The sequence below is a fragment of the Falco punctatus genome (genome assembly GCF_963210335.1).
Source record: "Falco punctatus genome assembly, chromosome: 16".
Lineage (NCBI taxonomy): Eukaryota > Metazoa > Chordata > Aves > Falconiformes > Falconidae > Falco > Falco punctatus.
Genome location: NC_137596.1, coordinates 5,670,567 through 5,689,714, shown reverse-complemented (window position 1 = coordinate 5,689,714; position 19,148 = coordinate 5,670,567). Strand labels below are relative to the sequence as shown.

Sequence of the window (19,148 nt, the reverse complement as noted above, 5' to 3'; positions counted from 1 at the left end):
ATGACTGCAATATACATGCTGCCATGAGCAAATACTGTATTGAGCACAGGGAACGTCTACCCAGAGGCTGTGAGGATCACAGAACTGATGGTACAGAGTTTTCCTGAGCTCCCCATAGTCGTGTTTAGTAAGTATAATGACACTCAATCTCTTCTTTACAGGCAGTCACTCAATATATAAGTGTAAAGGGTCTGTGGGGACAAAAGCTCCTTGACTTCACTCTTACAGAGGGACAGAGGAGGCAGAAGTGACTTTCCCCTTACTGGAGAAATTTTGTTGTCCTCAGCAGAAAGTTAAGTAAGAAATCACATAAATGGGAAAAGTAATTATACATTTGCTCTGTTAACAAACATACATATCCACTCTTAACCTAGACTTCACGGAATCAGCCTTCTACTATGATCTCTGAAAACCACCTGTGGCACCCACAACTAAGTCACTGCCCTTACCATGTTCTTCATGTCCAAGGAAGCTGAAGAAAGCATCTTTCCTACTGAAAAGCTCATGATCCTGTGGGACAGAAAGGGCCCAACAGTTAAAATAAATGGGCAAGTGGAAAAACTAGCAAAAAGGTGAGAGATGGCCCAACAACAGACACCTGCAACTCACCTGCCCTTCCACTACTTCTGGTTTACTTTCACTGGCCAGGCTGTCCAGCGGGGATACAACTGCCACCGCCTCCTGCCCGTGGACCTTTAGCTCCATCGCTTGTTTCACAGCTACGTTCTTGCACGGAGCATTCCCAAGAAGCATTTCCAGAGCTTTCATTAATTCTGTTGCCTCTTGCCATGGAGCACCTAATGAACCCGACAAGCAATTTAAAAGGCCTTCTACAGAACCACACGAAGAATGAGATCTCCAGAGCAAAACCAAGGGCAGGAACCTTTCTTTGGAAATTCCACAAGACAGCTCCAAGACACCTCGTGCTGTAACACTTCCAGATAACTGTGCTTACCCTTTCCTAAGCTGACAGACCTGTCTTCCCGTTGAGCTCACCCGACAGTCTGTCAGCCCTTACAGAACTACACCACCACTGGAAGACACGATCTTGTGGGATCTCGTCTTATGTATGAGCCATGCCTTGTTTTCAACTGGTCCTCTGATGCCACCCTTACACATCACTCCTCTCTTGCTCTTGACCTGGTTCTCTCACCTGCTGCGAAGTCGTTGCTACAGTGTTGATCGCATTGTTCGGCACCCACTGCTGCCCGGCCGCTGCCTGCATTTTTACGCCCACAAATCCTTTGCTCAACAAAGGTTTTCAGGCCTTCAGAGTCCTGTGCTTGCACCATGTCCTGATTACAGAAAGCAGCAGTATTAGACTCTGCAAGCCTCACAATCCACCTATTCCACATTTTGCCTCTCCTATCAAAACAGAGATTAGCGTAATTATTTTATGCCAAAATAAGGTACCGAGAGGATTAAGAGCTATCCCTCAGTAAACTGCCATGTCAGGGAAACCACTTATCTTACAAATTACAGTTCCAAGACTCCCTTCCCTCAGCTGTTCCTTCACACTGACCACAAGACTTTGAATCTGCTGGCTGATTCTGTTGTAAAATGCCAACACATCCATCCTGTGCTTTGCCAGCTGGGATGCCAGATGCAAATTCTGATCTTCCAGCTTATCGTACAGGGTGCGAACACTGAAATCCTCCAGAACCCTCAGTGCAGAACGCTCTTCTGAAACACAAGGTAAGGCTCACACTTAATCACTGGCCACAACTCTATCATACTTTATTTTCCAGAGGGGGCACTGCCTGTCCATAGGAGGCAACAGCATTTTGTGTTCTGTGAAGGAGGAAAACGGATGAGGCAAGAGATGTAAGAGGTCTCGTTCCTGCGTGAGGGGGAGGATGACAGAGCGTTACTATCGACTCCTAACTTGTCCAGTAAACTGTCAGGATGCTACTTCCCTGTAAGCTGTTCTCAGCATCACTAGATGGTGCCATCTGCTGGGCTCTGGACTTGCTGTACCCTGTGAACATCCCGAAATTCCCAAGATGAGGTCACCCCCAGAAGGCGAACAAGCACCAAGAGTCATGTGCCTTCAGAGAACTGAATGACCAACAGAACCCAAGGAAGTATTTTTAAAGATCTTTATTTTCTTCACTAGTTATCTGAACCCGCTGTTGTTTTAAAGGACTTTCCAGGGCTGGCCACTTACCCTCCTAACTCTTAAAGGAGACAACGCCAAACCATTCCAATGAAAGGAGGTTACCCTCCCCAACTAAAGAGCTCAAATAAACCTAGGACAGAAGTTTGGGGTGTGTGGTGCAAATGTGCACAAACAGGAGAGTGCTCAGTAGGCAAAGTGCCAGTGTTTGCATGCAAATTTCTAGGTATCAAAATCTCATACTAGACAGTTAAACAGAAGACAACAGAATGGGGAATAAGTGGGAAGAAACCAGTGGGACACCTGGAGTTGGCACAGCACTTCACCTGCATTATGCGCAGCTCCCTTCTCTCCAAAGTCAGCATCCTCTCCAGAACCATGAGGACCAACTGTTTGATAGAATCGAAGGCTAGAGGAAATGACAAAGAGGCTGAAGAGCATCTCATTCTTCTCAGTAACATCAGATACCACAGCATCATCAGCCTAGTTCAAGCAGAAGGATAGGGTTCTTGTCTAGATTTTGAAGTCAAAACATGCAGAGGAAACCTAGGCCAGGTAATTCAGGCAATAATTGTTGTGCAGATGACAACAGAGCTGTCATACACTGCAGTGAAAGAGAGCTGGAATATTGCTGGGGAATTCCTGGGTAATCCCAAGAAACTGCTTGTGCAGCTAGAAACTCAGCATACTGTAAAGCTGGCAGGAAGTCCAGCATCGGGGAATGAGAGATTCAGGAACTGCAACAGGACATGCTTTTGTACTATCAAGGTCTGAGCTCCAGATACCCACACAAGGGCGGTTTACCTGTCTTTAAGGAGGATGTACTCTGGTGGGATGTGTGGCTCGCCCAGGCTCCTCCATCGTGGCTTCCAGCTCTTCAGGGGGCTAATGATTGGGACAGCAGGCTGCAGCACTATAGCCAGGGTTGTCAGCACCACAATTAGGAAGCCCAGAACAAAGAGGACCACTGAGGAAGCCAAGAGTGATGGCAAGAAGTAAGAAACATAGGCAACTGTGTGCATCAGCAACACGGTCTCCCTTTTACACTTCACTGAACAGCCTCCCTCCCCCCCAAAACCAACATATAGCAACTTTCGTATTCATTACGTGGGCTTCGCCTTGTTGATCCGGTGCACACAGGCAACGAGGCAAAAAGTTTTCAGCATTACCAGCTGAAGGGGACAGAACCAAGGATCATGCTTGCAAGTCACACTTTCATTTCTCTTTGCTTTAGCGTCCTCCCACTGATGGACAAGGGACTGGTGTGTACACAGCGCTTACACAGAGGTATGGCCTTGAGGAAAGACCTTAACTGCCCTTGTGTTTAGCTTTTAGTGAACTTTTAAATGATGCATTTAATTTCAATATAGTTTATCACGGAAACACAGTGGCACTTTCTGCTTTCAAGCCAGGGAAAACAAAGCCCTCAATTACTTGAATTCTTCAAGCAGGGTGTGGGGAAAAACACAACTGCTTCTTTCCTTTCTCCTTGCTTCAGCTCCTACACAGGCAGGTTCTTGGCTAGAGAGCAGTGAACTTTCAGGAAGAGAAGCTTTACTGGAAAAAGGGCTTAAAACTGACAAAGGCAGTGGTTTTATGGTATTTCAAAAAACCCACAACTAAACAACACCCAACCAAAACACTTGTTTTAACAACACCCAAAGAGGTACCAGAAAGGTCATGGCTAAACATCAAGGTTCAAGGTCAGTGTTTTGGCTGTACCTGTGACAGCAGCCCAGTTAGGAGCCAAGTTCAGATTCTGTTGCTTCAAAACGCCACGTCTGGCCAGCTGGAACAGGGAAGAGGGCTGGAAGGACACATCTCTGGGGTCACAGCCCACATTTGCTTCATTCACAGTCACAATCAGAAAGTGTTCCTGAATGGTCTTATCCCTGAAAACATAAGTCCCAGACTCCAGGAAAACATGGGCAAACCTAAAAGGGAGAAGTAAGGAAGGCACTGGCTGATCCAAGCCTCCCTTAGCCTCCAGCCAGGATGACTGTTAAATACATGCACTTGAACACACTGAACTCTGGCGTCTTCACACACTGCTCAGTGCCAAGGACCTACTGATTTCATGAAAGACTCAGTCTTAAATCCTGCCCGTAACACATGCACTATTAATCACAGCAGATATTACCAGGAGATGTTGAGGTGAGTCTCCTGGATAAGGTGGTCTAGCCTTCGGAAGGGTCCAAAATCCCAGCCTGGGTTGTTGTTATATAGATGCTGCTTCTGATAAACAGGGTAATGGCTGGAGGAACGACCTGGGAACAGTTCAGCAGAGCGTCAGCAGCTCTGACCCACAGCAATTAGGATAGCTGACAGCGGTCTGGCAAAGAACTACATAACTGCATTTCTTTACAAGGGCCGTGCAGTGTCAACTCATTCGCATGATGCATTACTGCCCAACAAAGACCTAGCTTTCCAACAGAGAGCAAACTTCACCTCTACTCTACAGAAATCCAGTCAAAAAGTAAAAAAAGCACCAGGTAAGTCAATGGCAGAGCCTAAACTAAAGTTCTGGAATCCCCTGAAGGCAAGAGAGACAGGGAGGTGAAGGAATGTGCTCATACATGCAGTACTATGAAATGCGGAGTCATTGCTCTAGACAGGTCTGGACACATATCTGTGAAGAGCGCACACAGATCCAGCAACACTCACTGTGGGAATTGATGCTAAGCTGGAAAAGGATTGTGTCTCCTGCTTCCAAACATACTACTGGGTTAGGAACAAGGGGCAAGGCATGGATATCTTTGGAGGAAGTCCTCCGGACTCGACGGCCTTTCTGCAGCAACTGATCTGATGAAAAATCTCCTGCCACAGGCAACAGATGAAAAAAGAATTAATTCTGCAAAATGATCAGCATGCGAAAACACCTAACCCTTGGCAATGAAGAACTATTTACTTCATATCTGTGGGCAGTTACTGCTCACAAAGCCAAATTCTGCTCTCAGTCACACTACATAAATGAGGAGCAACTGGAACTGGGAGCCACCACACACTTGCCAACAGATTTGCCACCAAATGGAGTTTCTTTCTAGTTCCTTGGAAGGCCAAAATCACCCTACAATTTTATTTGACCTGTTCCCAGGGAGCTAACCAGGCAGCCAGCGTAGGTCCCCATTGTTTACTCCCAGAGAGAACAAGATCTCTCCCTACTTTGTAAACAGCTCGGAGTGTCTGACAATAAATTCCCTCTGTGCCAACTTGCTGGCCACTTGCTGTGCCAGCTTGAAAGGAAATGAACGGCTTAGTCTGGCTGGAGCTTCAGTTCCCTCTCAGGGGCTCTCAAGCCTTACCAGTGAGAAATGCATCCAGAACGTCGGTGTTGGAGACAATGAAACCCAGCACCCCAGTGGGACAAAACAGAACTAAATGCACCCGCTGGCTTTTCTGCACATGTTCATCTGGGCCCAGGACGTTTGCCACTTCCTATTAAAAGCAGAGGGGAACATTGATCACTGTCAACCCTGGAGTCTGACCCTGGCTTGTGATCAGCCTTATCTTCAGTTGCACAAGACTGCTCTAGTGAGGTTTTCTTCTCCACCATTCAGAAACCGACATTTCTCAATAGTGCACCAACCTGCTGCCTAGTCAGTACCCTGGGTAAGGAGACACACTGAGCCTCTCCCCTCTGCTCACAGCTTTGTACCCTTCTGTAATCCCAGCCCCCAGGAGTCCCTTTACCTAACCATAATCTGTAAGGGCCCTCTCCAGACCCGCACGCTGAGAAAGCATTCCCCTACTCCACGCCTACCCGCACTTCTCCTTCATTCATCCTCAGAAGCAGCTCTCTATTGATGCCAAATCCCAAGGTGATCTGTGGGGCTTTCAGCAAACACAGCTGGTCACAGAGCTCCTCAGCAGAGACATACTGCTTGCAGTGACATCTACAAAGTGGACAGAAGGTCTTGATGATTTATGATCCTTGAGCAAACAGCTACATCATCCTGATGGTCAGGCTAGCCACAGTGCCTTACGGTCTACACAATGAGCGGGCCTACTCTGTGTCCATGGAAAACAGGATAAAGCAAACTCACAGCCCATCTCGTCTAGTTCTGTGTCTGCTATTCAACGCATGTGAAAGGTCAAAATGCAACACCCACTCTCCAACAGACCTCTGTTGGTGTGCAACAGAGATCAGCTTCAGCCCTGTAACAGAGCATCATGCACCCCTCCCTAAAGCTCTGCTTTGAGAAAACGGTTGAAAGAAACAGTGTAATTTTAACACACTAGATTTCTATGTAATCCATGCCAGGAGGAGATTTTTCAATACAGAAGTTCATTCACAAAGAGAAAAAAGTAGTATCCTACGGCAAGAACTAGCTTCAGTGACTTAGCATTAACGTGGGGAAGGGAGGGAAATGACAACTGAGGATTGATTTCCCCAGTTCTGGTCTACATCTAACAGCGCGACCATCCACTGTATGGGGGCTCAACCTGAGGCAGGTGGAGAAGGCCTGCCTCAGAAAACTGATCTGTGTCCACCCTCCCCTTGTCACTCAGTGCTCATTCTGGTGTCTCCACCCAGGCTTACAAAATCCCTAGGTAACGCCAAAAACACAGGTGTGCTCTCCAGGTAGAGGAACGAGGCCAATGAATGCGGACTGAAGGCCAGTATTTCCACAGAAAGGAACTCCAGCAACGGAAAGTTTCTCAGAAACGCCTCCCACAGCCCTACCCTGAAATGACCTCATGGGATCCATAACTCAGGCAGTCAGAACTAATTGTGAAGTGCTTCTTAATGAGAGGCTAGCCTGAGACTTACATGCCCAGCTCTGCATTAATCTCTCCACCTGCAGGCCCACAAGAAGGAGAGCAGTCATATCGCTCAGGAAAAACACACTGGCGCGTAGATGCCAGACGGACCTCTCCAGGAGCACAGAGCTCATCCACCTGGAAGAACAACACCCATCCAATGTGTGAAACCAGACGAGCTCTGGCACTTCAACCGAGATGCAGCATCCCTAAAATTCTCTTCCTCCCCAACCCACGCTGCTGACATTCAACGTAAAGGTAATCCAGCAAGGGCCATGAAAAGACAACGTGGGAAGCAAAGAAGGAAGATCACAACCATTTCCCTTCCCATCCAAATTCCTCAAGCAGGTCTGATGAAGAACTCCATCATAACAATATGGAAGCTTAAATTCCTGCATCTGTAATCCAACACACTGCGCTGCTCCCCACTGCCCTAGCACAGAAGTATCCTTTGCCTCCATCCTTTCTGAGTTTATCCTCCCAAGATTCCAGTAAAGATAAATGCCATTATCCTACAAGGAGTGGTCAAGAATCTCAAACAAACCAGCTAAAGGACTTGCTCATGTCTGCAGCAGCCCAGAGAGGGGAACGTGGATTGCATGCACACACTCTGAGACAGGGCTTACCTAAAGCATTGAATTACCCTCCCTCTCCTGCATTTCATGCAACTGTTTTGTTTTTAAGTCAAATTTCACCTGAGGTTGGCAGTCCTGATCGCTGTTGCTGTCAGGGTCTTTCTTGCCTCTTTCATCATAGTAAACATAACCTGCCCGGCAGATACAGGAGGCATCTGACTGCTGGAAAGCCCGGTTCAGCCCACGGCAGGTACAGCTGGTAGCACCTTAGAGAAGAGGCTGGATTTAGAGTGGTAATCTGGGTAGGAAATACAGTTTGTAAAAACCTGTGCTCTCTGAAAAGGAACAGTTCCTGTGTTGAACGGTCTTTGACCAAATCACACTGCTTGTTTTAGTGGCGCTCCTGGAGGCTGCTACCCCACTAGCACAGCAGAGCTGAGCCAACAGGAAAGCCAGCTGGAGCCAGCCTGGCTTTTGCTCCACCAGCACAATCATTAGACCATTTCCTGAGGTGTCCATTTAACAGAAGATGCAGAAAGGCCCAGCTGGTCATTTGCAGCAGCAGCATTTTGACAAGCACTCCATTAATTTGTACATTAAGCCACCAGACAGGGTAAGGACCCAATCAATCAAAGCTGCCAAGTTTTCCAGTTTTCCCACCTTCTCCCACTTCATCATGGCTCAAAATGGACACGGTTCAGTACCCAATTTTGGCTCAAAAGCACATCTACACTTAATGCAAGCTCCCCAGTTCAGGGCAAAAGTACTGTTGGTGACACTCTGCTGTTTTCAAAGCAATGATAGAGCAAGAATCAGTAGGGCTGCTCATCCCTTCCTTCACTGAAGGAGATCAAATCCCCTTGGCTAACAGAGTGTAAGGAAAAAAAAAAAAATCCTCCTGCCTGGGACAGAGGAAGAACAGTCAGGCATTGGTGGCACGTACAGCATCATGAGGATATCAGGGCTTGTGGTCCACCATAAAACCACGTGGGGGGGGGAATCACATTTCTAGGTGATTTCCTTTTTAGCCTTTCCCTTAACAGTGATGAAAGTTTCACTCACACACAGCAAAACTCACCAGGCTGAGAGGAAGAAGAGCTGCCACAGGGGAAGCAGGCAGCCTGAGCAGGAAGGTGATTGAAGGTGCCAGCAGGACAGGCCTGGCAATCCTCTATACGCTTTGCGAAGCTGCTGCTCCCATGGGTCCCCGGGGGACAGGGCAGAGGGGCAGATGCCAGGGGAGGGCAGTAATGGCCACTGGGGCAAGGTTTCTTGTGGTAATTCTCACTGCCTAGAGAAAGTGGTGGGCTTTCAGACGCAGACACTGCTCATGGACCCAAGCAAGTAAAGCTATTGTAAAGCTATTCCTCTTGCATCCTAACTCAGCAGGTTGCAAGCAGCAATGACTGTCACACAGCAAAATGTAGAACCCCTAGGTTTACTTTTCTACTTCTGGTAATATATTAACTCTGGGCCTCTCAGCTAAGCCATGAAATTAGAGAAAACAGGGCTTGCAAGGGCCTGAGAGGTCACCCTCTGAGAGACAGGACACCCATATCCAACCGACTCCTGACCCATTTCTCTACACCCTCAACCTACACACAACCTGCCACGACAAATGCTCCACAAACTGATGTGACAGCCCACACCAGGGATTTATAACCGTTAAGGATTAAGAGGTTTGCCCACACAGACCTCGAAACTCTGTGATTACAATTTAAGCTGCTTGCCCCACTCCTCCACGGCAGCTCCATTTACCTTGTGGGCAGATGAAGCCTGCTGGGCAGGGCTGACAGGGTGCCGTGATGAGAGTGTCACTGCGATAAGTGCCTGCATCACAGATTCTGCAGAACTTCTCAAATGAATCCCTTGGACCAGGCAAGCCGAGGGCCATATACCCGCCTTCACAAGACAGTGGATGGGCACTGCCTGGGGGGCAGTAGTGGGGAAATACACACCTGGAAGGCAAAAGGCGGCAGGAAGAGGGAAGAAAGTCTTTGAAAATATTTTGATTTCTGGATTCAATGACCAGTGCAAACTGAGGGCAAAATTAAAAATGGTTCTCATCTGGTTCCAGGCTCAAACTAGTAGAAATCACAATCTATTCAGTCTTAGCAGGCACCAAATCCGTCACTGTAATTACAAAGATACCTTTGCTTTTGCCCAACACACAACCACCATGGTTGAAGCATTAACTCAGGTTTTATCACAGGCCCGTTTCAAAATATTCAAGAATTTTTAGAAACTTAAAGCTGGCTGCACCAAACATGCTAGGTACTCACAGCTGCTCAGGGCTATTGTATGTCGACGATCCTTCAGGACAGTAATAGCCAGCAGGGCACACTGAAGGCACGGCTGTGCGAGCATCACAGTATCGGCCAGGCCTGCAAGGTTTTGGATTTACTGAACCTGGTGGAAAAAAGGGGAAACAGTGATTGATCACGTGACATTCCCAGAACAGGAGATTATGCACTGGGGAGACAGTGAGCAAGAGGACTTTAATATGTGTGACTGCCCATTAACACTGCACTCTTCCTTATGCTCACAAAAGGGCACAGGTCTGTTGGGAACCAGTTTGCTATTTAGCATGAAATGCTGACACCTGAATGCCCAGCCCTGGGCGATGAAAGGTACCTGCTCCGTCTCCAGGCCCAGACCACCTCCTCTGTGAACCTCAGCTGAACGAGAACAGGAAGGGAGGGCTGAAGAACTGGAGATGGGAATTCAAAGGCCCAAAGCCAGGAAAAGAATTCGGGGTAATAAATCCACTTCTAAAGCTACTCCATCAGTGACCATTATCCTGGGAGGGCTGCTGCAAGAATAGGACTGTAGTCACTGCTAAACACCTGCTGTGCACTGTCAGCCATCGAGACTCAGAAATAGCTGCAAATAGAGAAAATGAAGGAGCATGGCCACGTCACCTGCTGGGCATTCATAGCCAGGTTCACAAGGCACCCCTTGGGTGTTAGGCAGCCCTGTCTGTGCTGGATCCGGGCAATAGTATCCAGGTGAGCAGGGATCACACTCTTCCAATGATTTTGCACCAGGCTGGATCCTGGAAGTGCCAGCTGGACAAAGGAAAACATCTCCTTTACCAGGGCACCAGTATCCAGGGGGGCAGGGATAATCCTCAAACCTGGTCAGACCTGTTAGGAAGAGAAAGGAATGAAGAAAGGGAGGCTGAATGGCTAGGAGGGGTTCTAGAAAAGGGGTTTTACCTCTCTGTGAACATCAGTTACTTCCCCCTTTCCCTGTCTCATCTTAAGGAATTCTGTAATGAGCTCTAGAGGTAGGAAAAGGCTGGCTTTCACCTGGCACTTACCCGATAAAGGGCAGTGATAGCCTGGAGGACATGGCTGGCAATCTGTCAGGCTCTGAGCCCCTGGGTGCTTGCGGTAAGTTTGTGGTGGGCATTTCTGAGGTGCCAGACTGCTGTGGTCGCTGCTGTTGCCTCCCAAGCAATAGTGTCCTGATGGACATGGATATGCTTCTGAACCCCCTAACAAGCAGAAAGTAGGGCTTTAAGAAGTCATTTCTTCATCGTTAATTGAAACCCCTTTCTTCTGTGTCCTCCCTGGGTCCTTTCTAAACTACTGCATGTATGTGTACAATCCACCTCCACAATCCAAGTACCACTTCTGACAGATGGCACACAGGGATATTTGGAGACTGGTTGTGATTTCAGGCTCTCCTACATTTCCAATGTTTGCTGGAACAGCACATTATATTAACCATGTTAAATGTCTCTCTTCTCTGCAGATACTTGAACTCTTCGCTAGAGAGTGTGTCCTGCTGTGAGGGCTGTTCCACCGTACAGTATCTAGTATCAAAGCTAGTCTCACCAGACTCAGGGATACATACAACTCTTGAAAAGCAGCTGCCATGCCCTCTCCTCACTGTTTACACCCAGGTTCTAACCTGCTTTGCACCAGTGGCCCGGTGGACAGGGCAGGCAGTCTTCTCTCTTCACAGCCCCTGGAACATCTCTAATAGTATTGGCAGGACATGGTATAGGTACCTCAGATCCTTCCAGGCAGTAGAAACCTACAGAAATGGGTGAGAGAAAAAAAAAAGAAAAAAAAAAAGAGAGAGATGAAAGTAAAACATAAAAGTCCTCCAATGGCATAAATGAATCAGCAAGAGCCTCCTGTTGTTGTAGAATGAACATCTGTACCCAGCTGTTGGGCATATGGAGCACCAAACCAGCACCTTCAAACTCTTCTGGACTAGAATGTAGCACCAAAAATTAAAGGTGGCCTTTTTGGTCAGGTGTAGAGGAATGAAGGCAGTGGGCTGATTAGCATTGATAACGTGCAGCTGTGGCCTTGCCTCAGAGGCAGTGGGCTGATTGACATGGGTGATGTGCAGGTGTAGCTCGTTCCTGCTAAGTGGTTAAATAGCCCTGAGGATGGTGGGAGAGGAGCAGGGTGGTCTGACCTCTGGAGGAAGGAGATACAGCACAGATGGTAGAATCTGACCAATGGTAAAGCCTTGTTGCAGCCTGCTAGTTTGTTTGTGCTGCAACAGTCAGGCGCACCTCTTTGTTCAGAAGACATAAACACAGAGGAAAACAATGACAACTTCAAACAAGGCATCACAATACATTACGCAAGAAAACAGATGCTCTCCAGTTGGTTAGCAGCAAGTCAATATTCTATATTTTCAACACTACTGAGATTCTTGCTTACCTGCAGGACACAGCCCTGCACACACCTGACCCCAGCGGCACCCTGCCAGGAGGCTCCAGGAAAAGCTGTGGCCCTGTGGAGTAGATTGAGAGCTCCCAGCAAGGCAGAAGTATCCAGCAGCACACTTCCCCTCCAGCTGTCCACGCCTGGAGCAAGGACAGTAGGAATTTACACACTGCTAATAAGACTGTGCAGAAACAGAACAAGTATTGATGCAATGAGCTCTGTGAAGTCTGCAACAAGGGTTTTTTTACACTGATATGAGAGAGATAACAGACCCAGGTTTTCCACTTATAAAAACATGCAGATGACTAGAGTGAGCCAGGCACGCTAGTTCAAATTCCATGAACATGGGAAAATTGCTTTAAATGAAATTGTGGATGACTTTACTAGGCTGGACTTTCTGAATTACTTCCGTGTTTTCACCAATGCTACCTACTATCTCTTTCAGATGCTTCTTTGTACCACAACAATGTCCGACTGCTTTGAGATGCCTCCCCAAAATTCACAGATCCAACACCTCTGTACTCAAAAACTGTGTCTAAGCTTATATTTCTTTTCTTTGATGAGAGATCTGGTAAAGAAGCTGGGAGGGACTTAGCATTGACTTAACAGCACAAAAAAAGGATGACAAACTGCTTAGGACAAGGTGAAAAAATGCAAGATACCTGCAGTAGTGACCAGGCAAGCAAGGCAGGCATTCCTTCTCAGTCCAGAGGCCAGTCATATTTACAGGAGTGAAGGTGCCTTCAGGACACGTGAAAGGAACCCATGTGCCTGAAAGGGAGACCACAGAGACAATAAAGAATCCTAGAAAGACTGTTGTGATTTGGCAGGACTCTAGAACTGTGTCAGAGTATAACAAATGACTCCCAGAAAAGCAAGGCGGCAACTATGCCACGCTTGCTCATTGCCACCTCCTCATCGCCTGGCCTACAGGAAGACACACATTAGGTTTGTACAACTCTGAGATCACAGAGGCACACGACATTTGAATCCTTGGCATAGCTGGTATGCAAGTTTCAGTGAACCTGTAGGACAGTAAGAGTGTGGTGGGCAGCGCTTGGGATCTCCTGACACCAGCTCCTGGCAGTAGAATCCTCTCTGGCATGGAATGCAGGATGCAGAGCCCCTGGCCGGCTGGTATTCCCCAGCAGGGCATGGCGTTGGGTGGGCTGCTCCTGACCAGCAGAAATGACCCTGGCAGTGACACAGAAGGAAGAGGATTGCTAGGAGATGATAAGCAAACTTAAGAGTTTGTGTAAAGGGTGAATCCCAGAATTAGCAAAGCCTAGGGCAACATTCTTTGTTGATATAATCAATATTTCAGTCAGGGGTGTGTGTGACCCTTTGCCACTGGAAAAGTAACACCTCTTGCCCAGAGCTGGGACCCACCTCTTTCAATGCCCAACCATCACTAAGCGGTACCTTCGGGCAGAGGAATGCTGTGGGGCTGATGGAGCTGAAGTTTGCTGGGCAGTAAAAGCCCTCAGCACAAGGTCCCGTTGGAGAACTCAAACCAACGCTAGCACAGAAAGACCCAGGATAGCATGGCACACAGCTCTCTGGGGAGGTACCACCTGAGGAGGAAACCAAAAGTCAAGGCCAATGAGAGAGGGAGAGGAAAGTACACTCAGTACAGTCAGAGCATCATCAGCACTTATTTGAATTGCCTCTTGCTGGCACCATCAGGCCTGGCTGAGCATACCGATACCCTTCGGTGACCCAGGGGCACCCCCTGACCACGGCTGCCAGCAATGAAGATCCCCATCACTGCGGACCACAGGAGAAACCTGTGGGTGAAGTCACACTCACCTGTGGCATTGTTCAGGGTCCCAATGGGGCAGGCAACTGGGAAGTGAGTGCCCTCTGGACAGTAGTGCCCCGGTGGGCAGGGCCCACTGAGTGGGAACGCAGGTGTCCCATGCGGAATGGCATCAGTGGCTCCTCCTTCACAGTAGTACCCAGCTGCACACAGACCTGCCATGACAGAACAGACAGGGTGGCAATTGCTAGCCCATGGCACTGTGGTCGGTGAAAAGGCACATCCTCAAACCCTCAGAAGCAGGCAGATACCTCAGAGAAGCCGAAGCCCATCCTTGTCCTGTTTTGTCACCGCTGATATCCTAGGCTTTTCACCTTCGGTTTGCCTTCCCTTCTTCCCATCAATCTTTGGCCTCTATCATTTCATTTCTTTACCTGCACTGACCTCATCCGCCATTTGCTTACCTTCTGACTTCTTTAACTCGTTCCCCGTGTTTTGTTTTCTATGAAAAGAGTTCTGCCTCTTTTTTCATGTGGCCAACCTTTGCATTTTGGCTCAGTGACTCTGTGCTTAAACAGGAAGGGAGGATTTAGGAGGACAGAAAGAACAGCAATAAAAGGGTTAAAAGCAAAGAAAGAGAAAGCAAAAAAAAAATGTAGAGAGAGAAGGAAATTGATGCAGTAACATAGAAGTAACATCCAAACCAAATGCTCAGTTAAAAGAATGAAACAAAGAAATAACTGATAGGTAGAGACGTAGGGTAAAAGGGTATCCTCCAATAGCCTTTACTACCTCTTTACACTGAGTTTTCTACTGCCCTGCATCCTTCAGCCTTGAATCTCCAACCCCTCCATTACGGGTGGTCTGTCTTTAACCAAACTCACCATCAGGTTCCCAGTTAGCATCTCCTCTGCAGTACCTCCCCACTGGGCACAGCTTGCAGGCAGTGGGGGCCAATGCCCCCTCCAAAGTGTTCAGTGTCCCCTCGGGGCATGGCACGGGGACAGCAGTCTGAACGGGGCAATAGTAACCTGTACATTGAAAGAGGTGAATGAGACACTACTCAAAAAAAAAAAAAAAAAAAACAAAAACACAACAAAAAAAAAAAAAAAAACACAGAAGGAGAAAGAGAGGGGAACACTGAGCTTGCTCTAACAGCAAATACCCCAACCCCTGGAGCAAACCACTGCTATGGCTCGGCCAGGAGTGGTGTAGGCATCTGCCATACCTCTTCCCGTTTGCGTGGTAAGGGTTTTGCTGCACACATGTACCGCTCACCTCTGGGGCAGCCGAGTGGCTCCACAGTGGCAGCATTGCTGCAGGCCATCCCAGCCGGGCAGGGGAGGCAGGCACCGGCCCCAGGCACAGGGCTGAACGTGCCAGGTTCACAGGGCAGTTCTAGCCCAGTGCCCACAGGACAGTAGAAGCCACTGGGACATCTGTATCCACGAATCCCATCAGAAGGGCAGGGAGCAGAGTTTCCTTCCAAGCAAACATACCTGTAGAGAGAGAATTCCGACCTGAAACAATAAGCTCACAGCACTGTTCGGAGCCAATAGATGGGGGAGGCACTAACCAAGAACCAAGGGGCAGCATATTAAGAAACACCCCTTGAAAATGCAGTTTTATTTCAGTTTTGTTAACAACCTCCCCCCCGCACCTGAAATTTAGCGCCTACTTTAAAATCCCGGCAGAAGGCTTTTCTGCACTAAGCTCACTGAAAAGTGTTCTCATTCTGGAAGGAAAAGCCTTTGAAAACTGAAAGTTTTTTACTTCAAAGTACAGGGCCCAAGCGTTCAGTTCCTGCTCTCTTTGCTTAGCCTCCTTTTATCCCCAGTCCTCTTGTAGGCCTCTGCTTTAATGTCATCACTGACTCTTCCCTTTACCACCTCCTTCCCACGCTCTCACAACAAATAAAGATGAACTATAAAAACTATGATGGCTCATAAGGGCTAAGCAACAAGGAAATGAGAGTCGCGATCCCATCGTAAGCTGCAGACAGGGATTCAAAGGATGTTGTTTCTGATGAAGAAACAATTCCTAGTCCTTAAGGCAAACAACTCTGTGCAAAAGGAACAGCACTGAACAACAGAACAGCAAAGCTGAGGTTTTTTGCCCAGAAGCAAGACCTGTCTAGACGGAACAGCAGGCTACGAGAAGTGATGGATGCTACATGGTAGAGGTATTGAAAAGCAACCTGGGCAAAGCAGAAATTGTAGCCTGTTGGAGGGCAAGAACTTCACAGATTTTGGAAGTCCAGGCTCATTTATAATCATGTAATATTCATTACCATGCAGCCTAGAAAACCTTAATCAATACTGTTACAGCCAGGCTGTAACATCTTTCTAGGGTTAAAGGAATTTTTGGAAAGGCTTAAAATTTGACTGGGATGTGGCAACTCTCTCTTATTCCTAAGCAGTCTATTTCTGTGGCTAATTATTTTTAGTCATTCCAAATGTAGCCCTCACTTGTATTTCTGAGCTTAGCTTCAACTTTTAGCCACATTTCACAGCGATTTTCTCCACTAAATTCAAGAGGTATCTGCTACCAGAAAGCCTTCCCCATGAAATCTCATTACATTACCATGAAATCGCTTCTAAGATTCTCTTACACAGATAAAATAAACCGAGCTTCTGCAGCCTCTTGCTATGAGGCATACTCATGAGATGGACAAATAGCGCTAACAGCATTTTTCTGCTTGCATTTTACAGGCTGGAAATGCTACCTTGTCACTGGTTTTTGCACCACCTTGTGGGAGAAGAGATAAAACACAGAAGGGAAAAAGGATGCCCAGGTCCAATTCTCAGCAAGTGTGATTATCACGCTAAATAAAGGATTTGCAGTACACTAAACCTCTTGTGAAAACAGTGCGAACACATGTATAATGCTGGGACAGGACGTCAGGTGAACATAAAGGGAAAAGAAATGGCTCTGAATGACTGCTGAGGTCACCAAGTAGATGCTACATAGCTGACCTGAAGGGCTAAGAACAAAGTCCTTCACAGTTCAATTAATCCTGAGTATAAATATTTGCATACAAGGCATTTGACGAGATAATGAGGCCCAGTATCTTTTAGTTTGGAAGTGCCTCCACTATAGCCTATAGCAATCCTGCTGGGCTGTATTTCACTGCTAACAAGTGACAGTCTCACCGCACCCTGCGTTACACAGCGATGTCTGGGCCAGATCAGACAGTCCTGCCCCACTGCAATAGTGTCCAGCTGGGCAGGGCTGGCACTGGTCCTCTGCCTCCAGCCCCACGACGGTAGAGAAGGATCCAGGAGGACAGGGCACGGGATACTCTGTACCACTGGGGCAGAAATGCCCTACAGGACAGATGTCATTACCAGGCAGACCAAGGCCTGAAGATTCCACCTATATCAGAAAAATATAGAGAAGAGAAAAAGCGTTATTCAAAAAAGCTTTAGTACAATGTAGTACAGAGACAGGTTCTGGAAGGGGCACATAGGAGCCAAGTCCAAGAGTTTGCTGCCACTGAAACCAAATGAAGACCGTGGCTGGCATAAAAAGGGCACTGGCTGCTGAGGCATGGCTGTGCTATCCCTGGTACCATCTTTTGGAGGAGGTACTGGATGGCACACTCCAAGTGCAATCCACAGAAACTCACGTATGGCCAGAATTTATTAGTAGGCAGCAACATATTCCAGCAAACATTAAGAGGAGCACATCACTACATCTAAGGAGCTTCCAGGGGCAGCCGTAGAAGGCAACCCCATCCAGAGCAGCAACGCCTGGAAAATGTTACACCAATAGCTGCGAGATTGTGACAGACCAGTCCTTGTCCCCAGGTCACTAGGTTTACAGTGCTGCTGCCTGGCACACGCTCACCCTGTGTTGGAAGGGTGCTGGGCTGATGGCTCCCTTGGCACAATGATAACCTGAATAGCAAAATCCAGAAGGCTGTGATAGACCTGGTGCTGAGCAATACATACCTAAAATGAACGAAAAACAATCTCAGTGCGAAGGCCTGCACAAAGGAGTCATCAACAACACAAAGGGAGAAGCTGTATTTTCCTCAACCTTCCCACGTATGCTCCCTGGGTTTCTTGTGCCAAGTGCCTCCTTACCTGCAGGGCAGGGCTCACAGTCAGACTCGTTAGCAGCACCAGTCCTGGGTCCAAAGGTACCCTTCGGACATGGATGCTCTGTACTGAAGCGGGTACCGGGCAGACAGAAGTATCCAGCAGGGCACACCTCAGGAGTATGTGCTCCAGAGCCTAGGAAACAAAGAACAGCATCTTGCTCAGAAGATACTACAAGAGGTGACTGGCAATGTCATTCTCTGTCAGCCATAGTCAGCCTTCCTCCGCTGTTAGTTCAGCCAGAGCCAGGTCATGAGATTCCTCGTGCGCACTTCTGATTTAGTTGTTCAGATTCCCATCACAGTAATTGGAGAGAAACAGCACTTCCAGAGGAACTGCACTTCAAGTGCAATTCGTCTCATCCTAAGCTGGACATCTAAAATGAGAAAGATAAACTGCATCTCAGAAGGGCCTCTTTCTCTCTGTTGACTGCAGAAGGAGTACAGAAAACTAGCTCAGATGCAGATGTCTACAAAGGAGCTGCCTACGTTTTTTTTAGAGTAATCCCATCTAGGGAATTCAAGCACACCTGTGCAGCCATATTTTCTGCATTTTTTTCTTGCATGCATAAGCTGCCGTACATGGATATCTTCTTTACTTTTATTTTCCTGGGCATGGAGTTACTTTCCTCAGATAGGAGAGTTTTGGCTTCAGCCTACTTGTTCACCTACAACTTCATATTCTTTGTAATGAGTTTCCACTTCCATTCCTGGCAGAAACTGATGCACCTGCCTGTCCTGTCCAATCCATGTAATACCGAGTTAGCAGAACCTTAACAAAACAAAGGTAGGCACGGCATTCAAAATCCCTTTTTGTTCTACTAAGCCTAACAAGAAGACTCAGCCCTCAGTGACATGGAAGCTCTTTTTATCGCAACACACAGCCCCTTCCAGACTCCTCACTTTTGATAGGCTGTTCACAGAAGAGTCCTGCTGGGCAGAGGTCACAAAAGTCCTTCCTCTCCTGTGACTGATATGTCCCATTCTTACAGGGTATAGGAAAAGCAGATCCCACGGGGCAGTAAAAGCCTCGTGGACAGCGATAGGGAATGGGAGTAGCTGAAGACTGGCCAGGTGGGCAGTAGTGGCCTGCAGAACACTGTCCTTCAGCAGTGGTTTTGCCCAGCCCTACAACAACAAG

General features: G+C 47.7%; 1 protein-coding gene across 1 annotated transcript in view; it reads right to left on the bottom strand.

The window, feature by feature from the left end:
- Positions 1-19,148, bottom strand: part of LOC308054289 (uncharacterized protein) — a 73,669-nt gene that overhangs the window by 11,375 nt on the left and 43,146 nt on the right. Inside the window, exons 15-43 of the mRNA XM_080366834.1 lie at positions 17,994-18,143; positions 17,755-17,858; positions 17,063-17,280; positions 15,184-15,404; positions 14,790-14,936; positions 13,956-14,120; positions 13,569-13,720; positions 13,172-13,340; positions 12,809-12,917; positions 12,141-12,286; positions 11,371-11,496; positions 10,775-10,951; positions 10,374-10,598; positions 9,735-9,861; positions 9,211-9,410; positions 8,531-8,743; positions 7,573-7,718; positions 6,888-7,015; positions 5,877-6,009; positions 5,419-5,551; positions 4,781-4,933; positions 4,257-4,383; positions 3,839-4,050; positions 2,921-3,083; positions 2,443-2,525; positions 1,523-1,683; positions 1,154-1,295; positions 610-797; positions 450-510 (exon numbers count right to left, since the gene is read on the bottom strand). Coding sequence (XP_080222960.1) covers positions 450-510; positions 610-797; positions 1,154-1,295; positions 1,523-1,683; positions 2,443-2,525; positions 2,921-3,083; positions 3,839-4,050; positions 4,257-4,383; positions 4,781-4,933; positions 5,419-5,551; positions 5,877-6,009; positions 6,888-7,015; positions 7,573-7,718; positions 8,531-8,743; positions 9,211-9,410; positions 9,735-9,861; positions 10,374-10,598; positions 10,775-10,951; positions 11,371-11,496; positions 12,141-12,286; positions 12,809-12,917; positions 13,172-13,340; positions 13,569-13,720; positions 13,956-14,120; positions 14,790-14,936; positions 15,184-15,404; positions 17,063-17,280; positions 17,755-17,858; positions 17,994-18,143 — 4,479 coding nt within the window. The remainder of the gene's footprint in view (positions 1-449; positions 511-609; positions 798-1,153; positions 1,296-1,522; positions 1,684-2,442; positions 2,526-2,920; positions 3,084-3,838; positions 4,051-4,256; positions 4,384-4,780; positions 4,934-5,418; positions 5,552-5,876; positions 6,010-6,887; positions 7,016-7,572; positions 7,719-8,530; positions 8,744-9,210; positions 9,411-9,734; positions 9,862-10,373; positions 10,599-10,774; positions 10,952-11,370; positions 11,497-12,140; positions 12,287-12,808; positions 12,918-13,171; positions 13,341-13,568; positions 13,721-13,955; positions 14,121-14,789; positions 14,937-15,183; positions 15,405-17,062; positions 17,281-17,754; positions 17,859-17,993; positions 18,144-19,148) is intronic.